The sequence below is a fragment of the Hyposmocoma kahamanoa genome, unplaced genomic scaffold, assembly GCF_003589595.1.
Source record: "Hyposmocoma kahamanoa isolate Upper Pololo Valley unplaced genomic scaffold, ASM358959v1 93, whole genome shotgun sequence".
In the NCBI taxonomy this organism is placed as follows: Eukaryota; Metazoa; Arthropoda; class Insecta; order Lepidoptera; family Cosmopterigidae; genus Hyposmocoma; species Hyposmocoma kahamanoa.
The window spans coordinates 18813055-18821759 of NW_020654810.1; the positions used below are offsets into that span (position 1 = coordinate 18813055).

General features: G+C 36.5%; 1 protein-coding gene across 2 annotated transcripts in view; it reads right to left on the bottom strand.

Moving 5' to 3' along the window:
* The window catches only part of LOC113237198 (fringe glycosyltransferase), a 28533-nt gene extending 20208 nt beyond the window's left edge, over window positions 1-8325 (bottom strand). For both annotated transcript variants that reach the window (XR_003311021.1, XM_026473536.1), the window contains exon 1: window positions 7882-8325. Coding sequence is in view for 1 of the 2 variants with exons in the window: in XM_026473536.1 (XP_026329321.1) it covers window positions 7882-8181 (300 nt within the window). In the remaining variant the exon portion in view is untranslated. The remainder of the gene's footprint in view (window positions 1-7881) is intronic.
* Window positions 8326-8705: the final 380 nt, after the last annotated feature.

Below are 8705 nucleotides of genomic sequence, written 5' to 3' on the forward strand. Positions count from 1 at the left end.
CTTTAGTTTCAGTTTTATTGTTAAAGAAAATCAGCGCAAGGGCGCATTTATTTGACATGAATTTCATCGCACTTACCCCAGGCGGCCGCAGCGCGGTCATCGAGCGGAGTCCGCGTTGCCGCCGCGCAGCGACCGCGTGCGTCTAACTGACATGGCAAAGTACGCTCTATTTGCTTAGCTTTTACGTTTTAACTTAAATGAGCGTCCCGAGTACGCAGACGAGTCTGGCTTGAATTTTGCCTACGCGGCGGCCCGCGATGCGGCCGCGCGGTGGTATTATTCAGAGGATTTTAAATGTTGTTGTCTAGTAAAATACTATTCAGATTCGCCATTAATGTACATGAAGGCGTGACAACTGGGCGGTCGCCGCGCGGCGGCCCCGCGAATACTTTCTCCTCGTGTAATTGGGCGCTTATTGACTTTTTTTTATTTGTAGCAACAAACAGTCATACATGAAACAGTAACTATTTACATATATTTCTCTTAAAAATAGACCTATAGTGCCAGCAGTTTAATAACTAAGACGGCTATGACAGGGTATTTTGTGTAATCATTTGTAATGATAACACTAAACATTAGTGTTACAGACTGCTCGACTCTAAGGCATTCGCTGTTTAGATATGTTAGCGGCACTCCCCCGCCCCGCCTCGGTCAGTACCTTCCTAATTGGTCTCTGCAGTGACCCATGCGTGCGAATTGCAGTTGCACGTGCTTTACTTCAGAAGTTTTTGGGATATATATGCTTCTCAGGCTAATGCTTAGTGATTACGCTCGGGAATTAACTCAAGGTAAGCTATGAATAGTTTCATTTATTTATTGGTGTTTTGTGTTAATGATTGATTGGAAATGGAGTACTATTTACTTTTATGTAGAATGCAAATTGGCAAATATAAATATATATATATTTTTAAATGTGTTCTTCACTAAAATAAAGCTTATATGGCAATTTTGTGAATACGTAGTTTTTTGTTTTAGCTGTATTTGGTACGAGATCAAGATAAAATACTGCGTATTTTGAATGAGATGGATACTCATGACGATGATCAAGTACTCTCTGAGCCACCTGGTGGACTTTCAGACTCAGAATCCGAGGACAATTTTTGAGAACGACCTTGTCGTGAATACCGACGAAAGTGAAGGAGAATCCTCGGACTCTTCAACTAAGCAGCTGCATGTCATCAGAGGCAGAAGAAATAGAAGTATGGTTATAGAGTCTGACGATGTGTTCGCAGCCATGCCCATATTCGGCTTCACAGTAGAACCTTGTAATACATCTAGGTAAGCCATATATTTATGGAAAAAACAAACACAAATGGGCAACCACCCCACGCTCTTCAAACATCCGTACATCAGCTCGAAACGTTGTTGCTGCTGTGAATGCTGAAATTGACTTGAAAAAAGGAAAATACAAGGAATCGACACACACAAATTCTTTAACTTCAGCTAATGAGGTAAAAGCTTAGCTTGGTCTTCTTTTGCAATCAGCTGCCATAAAAAGTAATCACTTACCGACAAGAATGTTATTTATCACGAAAAGAAGCGGAAGCGTATTGAAAGCGTGATTTGATTTCCTGCTAAGATAAAGCATCTTCATCGGTTGGACGATAAAGCTACTAGAAGAGAACGAAGAGCGTCAGATAAGTTTGCGCCAATTTGAGAATTTTGGGAGAAGTTCATTGAACATTGTAAAAAATGGTATAAGCCAAGTTCCTATCTGACAATCGATGAACAATTAGTTGGATTGAGATGTCGCTGTGTATTTCGCATATACATACCAAACAAGCCCAACAAATATGGCATAAAGATTATTATGGTTGCAGACTCCAACTCAAGATATGTTTATAATGCTACTTCATATTTAGGTAAAGGTACCAACTGTAATGAAAATGTGCCTCTTGCCACACACTTTGTGAAACAACTTTGTGAGCCAGTCTACGGGACTAACAGAAGTATACCTATGGACAACTGGTGTACGTCTGTGCCACTTGCTTCAGAACTACTTCAACTTCCTTACAAACTCACACTCATTGGCACAATACGCAGTAATAAACGTGAGATCCCAACAGAGATGAAAAACTCAAAAACTAGAAATATCGGTACTTCAGTATTTGCCTTTGATGCTGAGAAGATTCTGGTCGCATATAAACCGAAATCTAACAAGATAGTTCATCTTCTGTCGACGGCGCACAATCAACCTGACATTAATTCAATTACAAAGAAGCCTGAGATTATACATTTTTATAATAGTACCAAAGGACCCATTGATACTGTCGATCAGCTGTGTTCAGCGAGGAGCTGCAATCGCAAAAGAAACAGATGGCCACAATGCATATTTTATAACATGTTGAACTTATGTGTTATCAACATGTACGTCATTTACGTGTCGAACATGGTTAGACAACGACAAAAGCCACTGAAACGCAGAGCTTTCGTACAAAACTTGGCCGATAATCTCATAGAGCTTTCGTTGCGGGAGTGGTATGAAACTATGATTTTGAGGAGGGATATCAAGGCCATTATCAAAGATATTTTGAAAATTGAAAGTGTTGTACCAAGTACTTTTCAAACAGCTGAATAAGCGCAAAATTTGTTCAATTTGCCCGTACCAGAAGCACAGAATGACCAAAGTGTCATGCCACTCCGGCAGGAAGGCCATTTGTGGTGAACATACCATTAAGTTTGCAGTGAGTGTAAGGAATAATAAATTGAAACCTTTAGTATAACATAAGTGAAACTGATAAATATCCTTTCATGTTACCTACTTTTCTAATTAATAAAGGCTGTGGTTCATTAAAAAAAACAAGTTTAATTTTGTTAGTCATTTTGACTAATATTTAGTAACAGAGTAATTCCAAATTATGTTTAGTGAGCTAGGGTTAAGAATTATGTTTTATTAAAATATTTTTTTTTTTAAAAAAAAGGGTATTAAACGGAACGCTGACGGGCGGCCGCCGCCATTACCAAAAACATCTTTGATGAGAACTGACGTGATTTTGTTTTGTTTGGATTTATCGTGGAAAGTTAATACATAACTTTCCACAATATATAATTTACAACAGTCATTGGAGTCTCATTTCTACAGCTACTATGAAGATCTTCATCAGTAAAGCTCTATCAAAATCGGCAACAATGCAATTTTTTTTAATTGCTTTTCAAATAGCAATTGTGCATTTTCGTCAAATGTCGATAACGATTGAAACGCTGCCCCGTTATAGGAGATCTTTGTATAACGCACGATGAAACCAGTATTATCCTTAAACGAAAATCTCGTTTTTTAAACATTTTAACTTATTTTCAGAAACTTTAAGACCATTTCGATTTATTAGGTTTTCGTGGTTGTTATACATTGGAGTTTAATTTCCACATACATATATACACATATACAACCGAAAAATAACTACAGTTTCATTTTCATGCCCATTTTTAAAAAGTTGACTTTTTCGTTTAGTGATGGAATTGGTTTTCACGTATTGTGGATGAGGTATATTTAGAACAACCTTCGGGTGCTAGCCTAATTTACCTGAAAAATAAAGGAATATATAAATGTGTAAGAATAATCTATATAGACAATGTTTAGGCCCAGTAGAAATAATATGCTAGTGGACTGTATTAACGTATGATATTCGGGAAAAGGGAAATTACAAATTTTGGCGACGCCGACGTGTACGACGGCAGCGACCGTTTCGTGAAGAGAGTTTAATGTGTTGTTCTTTAATTTTTCTGGCTACGATTCGCTCAGAGCGCGGGCACTATTGCCGTCACACATATCGCTAAAATTTGTGATTTCCTTTTTTAATAAGTTAATACAGTTCACTAGGATATTATTTCCACTGGGCCTAAACACGCGAATACATATAAGTAAGGTGATAACTATTTTGAAAATTACTTTGTTAACTAAAACAATGTGTTTTTTATGATATCAAGTGAGAGAAGGAACAAGTCGTGCACCTGGTAGTAAGCGACACACCTGCCTACAACAGTTCCAACGCCAGCCAATATTTTAAATTGTAACGATTTGAAGAGCACTGCAATTGCGCCCTTCACCCTGAGATATAAAGTTGACAGTCCCTCACGCTTGTACTTTCAACAGCACCCTTACGCTTCAAAACCGGAACGCAGTAATTCTCACTTTATTGTATAGTAATTGAATCACTTTGGTCCGGTTAGTTATATTTAAGAATTGATACTACCTCAGATCGAATTCAATTTTTTCTCGAACTAATACGGTTTATTTTGCTTGGGCCGAGCGGTAGAGGCACTGGCTTTATTTCAGAATGTATTTTTTTACAAACGATATTAAATCCATTTGAAAAATGTACATCGTATTATATACGTGATTCATTTAGTTGGTATATGTAATATACCTATTGAATAAAGCGGTTTTCTTGTAAAATTTTGAGGTAAGTTTGTGTATTTTTCTATCGCAAAATTTTTTTAAAATCGTGTTTTCGTAGTAGTAATCAGTGTATATCAATTTTACTATATATTTTATCCAAAGTATTGATTCAACATTTTGGCTGTTATGCGGAATTAACAGCCACTAGGAGGTTACACAGGCTCTTAAGACGGTTAGAAATCCTTTCAAAAGCTAAACCCTTAGGCAGGTAAGTGTGTTTAATAAGGAATGACGAAATGTATTAAGTAACATAAGACAAGAATTTGCAGGATGAGCTTGAAATTCTAAACCGATATGTAACAAAAACAACCATCGACATTCTTAGAAGTCAACCTAATAACTGTAAATTAAGCTTCATAATTAAATAATGATGATAAGAAGAAATTAAATATGTTGACGGACTTGAAAAGCCTATAGTGGTATTTGCTTTGTGTGTGGTTTTAAATTATACAATCATAGTATAGATGATAGAGTGGCTGATACGGTTGTAATACCTAAACAACGTGAATAGTGAATTGATTCTGTCTAAACAGATGTAGCACAGTTACAATAGCATTAAAATGACCTCGATCAAACGTATCAAAATATTTAAATACAACAGAATGCTTAAAATGTACTAAAATATTATACTTCTTTTAACAGTTCCTTCACGGCAAATATCATCATTAATGTATTGATAATAAAGTAATAATAGTTCTAAATGGATTAAGTGATTTTCGATAAAAATCAACCATAAAATTATACCCTTAAGATGCAAATAGGATTGAAACTGAGAATTACTTGATGTAATGTTGATTTTTGATAAATGTACAGATCTGACTGGACGTTTACACAAATTTTATCGCTTTTGATGCGTTATAATGTTTTTGTTAGTTTGATCGTTCGTGTCTGTTTGAAACCGAGTTTACATAGCATCAATTTCTTCATAAAATAGTTACTTAGTTGTTGAAAATATCTACTCCATAGGCTAAGTACACGTCTTCAAAGGCGTACTTTTTATAATGTTCAAAGAGAGATTTAAAACTCGTAACATAAACTTGATGCGTTTGACCCGTGACACCATAAAAAAATCGTTACTAATAAATCGATTTATAATAAAGTGAACACGATTAACAGAGAAATTCACGCTAATGTAATAAATTAATTGTGTACATATTTGGTATACTAACATTATTTAAGCCATCGAGTATATAACCAGAAATAGAGATGAAATGTCATTTAATTTGTTTGAAAACTAATCTGCCAAATCATTACGGTGACAATTGCGCTCCGATTGGCCAGTCCGAACTCAAAACAATTGACGAGTGTCGTCAATTGTTTCACTTCAAATGGCCAATTTAACTTGAGCTTTGTTATAATGGACGATAATAAAAAATTATATATTTAATATTTAATTACCGTTGAAATGTGATTCCGTTTGTTTTGTAATTAGATGTTTTGCTGTTTTTCCCGCACTACCGAATAGAAACAGCCCCACATTGCTAAAGATACTGTCTTTATTACAATAAATACAGAATATTTTAGGAATATACGGAGACGTACGTCAGTTTTTGGCGCTGTACTATTTCAGCTTTCTAATTTGCGATTTCAGCGTAAGAGAGTTGATATTTAAAAATGATATAAGACCCATTTGCCTGATGAGTTCCCAGGGATGGACGGCCTTTATTTCGTCTCTATTTCTAGTTATATACTTGATGATTTAAACACTGTTAATTTTAAGTCAGTTCTGCAATATCTCTGAGCCTCGAAAGGTGGAAACCGGAAGTGAGGTGAAGGAAAGATAAATTGGCGTTTGAAATTTGCTGCCATCATATATAAATTGAATTATGAGGAGGGAACACAAGCTGAATATAATTAAAAATGTTTTTGTTATCTCAGTCAATAAATCAAAAATCATCGATGGAGTTTTAGATACAAAAGGGATAATGCAAGTAGAACCGGGTCACGTGGCCGGCGTGCGCCTTCGTGCCACGCGCTGCGCAAGCGCTGCGCAGGGCCCGTGCACAATGGAGTATTTATGTTAGTCCTTCGGGCTGGATTAACGGTCGATTATGCACGCTCCAGATTCAGGAAATACTAGCCGAACGAGCAATACACGACTGGCTACGGCTTTGAAAATTCACATAGAAATTTTGTGAATGTTGACTATGGTTTAATTTTCTAATCACTAGGTGTGCCTTGTGTATGTTAGACTGGTAGAAATATACACATCAAAAGTGTCTAGGCATCACGATATTTTTTTTGTATATTTGATTATTAAAGTGAAATAAAAATATCTGATAAAAACTTATTACATTATTTATTTAGTAATTTATTTTTTTCATTATGAAATTGACCAAAAAAACTATTGGAGTTTAACAAAATTAATTCAAAATCCTGATTTTCATCAATTAGCAAAAATGTTTTTGATCTCTAGATACTTTTGACGTGTGTATTTTGATGATTTCGATAACTGTAGGACAAGGATATCTCAATCTACTAAAGTATTTAACGACATCTGTGGTCCAACGGAGCGCTGGATGTGGACGTCCCGGGTTCGATTCCCGGTAGGACCAATGTTGGAAAATGAACTTTTCTAAATGTGCCGCAGAATTCCATTGCTCTGGTACTCATAGTACAGAGAAATTCCTAGTTTGAGAAATTCCTAGATATGAGTTTCTGGTCTGGCATTGTTATTATGTAAACAGCTAAAACGTTGTTTTATATCCTATGAAAAGTTTATCATCTTAAGTAAGGTAATGTATAGCTTAAGAGGAACGATGCATTATAATTATGTCCATAATATTTAGGAAAACATATTTGATATCCCTGTTTTGAAAAAAAATACCTCACAGATTGATCACATTTAAAATAACTCTTTACTTTTATAGAAGATTGTTTCAGGATAAATGGAGTGCAGTTAAATATGAACTCGTTCGTGAATTCACTATTCAACTAATAGCCAAATTGACCTAGAGACATGTAAAACCCGCTGCGAACATCCACTGTGCATTTATCACGCTCGTATTGAAACTGAACTCAGCGGGCTGTGTTTTATCATACCTTTGTATAATATATAGCAAACAAGAGAAGTAAATATTTCGATATTGTTAAAGACTTATTAAAACTGACAACGTCAAATCTGTTCACAGAAGAAACATTAACAATAGATATACAAACTGTAACTTTTTCAATGCAATAAGAGATATTTATAAAAGTTTGAGAATAATCGACTTAACTTTGTTGATGGTTTAATTTAAGAAGTTCTGAATGGGCCTGTAGACGGTCCTATTATCCACAAAAAGGGAATCTCGTTGTAATACTCCTTTACGACAGTATTTAGTATAGAAGGGGCCGACGACGTTACGTTACTTTCAATACATCTGTAGTTGGTTTCTGCGCATTTTCGGTTATTGACAAAGTTTTAGAATGCGAAACGTCTATCATAATAAGTAATTGAAGGTGATTAATTATTTAGTTATTGATTCCTACGGAGTTCGCCTTACCTGTTCTTTTGCCAAGAGGTACCAAGAGTTCAGTATATGCGGCAATCTTGTTTGATGAAAATGTTTTGATGTTTTAACACTTATAAAAATATCATCTAACGTTATATTTTTATTTTGTCCACTTCCTTGGAGTTTAGTATCCGTCACTGGTTCACTGGTAGTTAAAGTAAAAGCGGCTTGCACTGACCCCGGTCGAGATTCTATGAAGTTGAAATTTACACTTCCTTGGTACACCAGGAGGCTGCAATAACCGAGCGTTATCAGCACGACCGCGGCTTTAAACATCCTGAGTGTTCCCATGCCAGCGCTGACTGGCGCCAAAGCGCTGACGAGCTTCCGAATCTCTTAACACCTTGCCACTCATCTGTTGGATTTTTGTTATCGGAGAAAACAGTGATAAACCGCGCGTTAGGATTTTATACGACGCGAAGTCGTCCTGCGCTGGCGAACGGTTACAAACTAAATAAAAATGTAGCACAAGCAAAGCTGCAACACGCCCGCGCCTCTGCTGCTTCGCCCCACCACGTGGTGTGAGAGAGAGTTCCGCTAGACGTCTCTGTCTCGCTGGAAGGCCTACCTGCGCGCGCGCCTGTCCGCCGCCTGTTCCGCCGCCGGCTGCGACACCCGTGTCAACTCGAGTCAATGGTTCATGTCGGGTACCTTGCTCGTATCTGTTTACCATACAATACAACAAGTGCTATTCTTCTCAGAGATTTTAAAATCCGTTATATTTTTCCCATAAGAAATGAATTTTACTTTCTAGTCTAACCTATCGGCTTGCAACTTTGACAATGAGTGTATTAGTTGTTTTTAAAAGGAGGTAC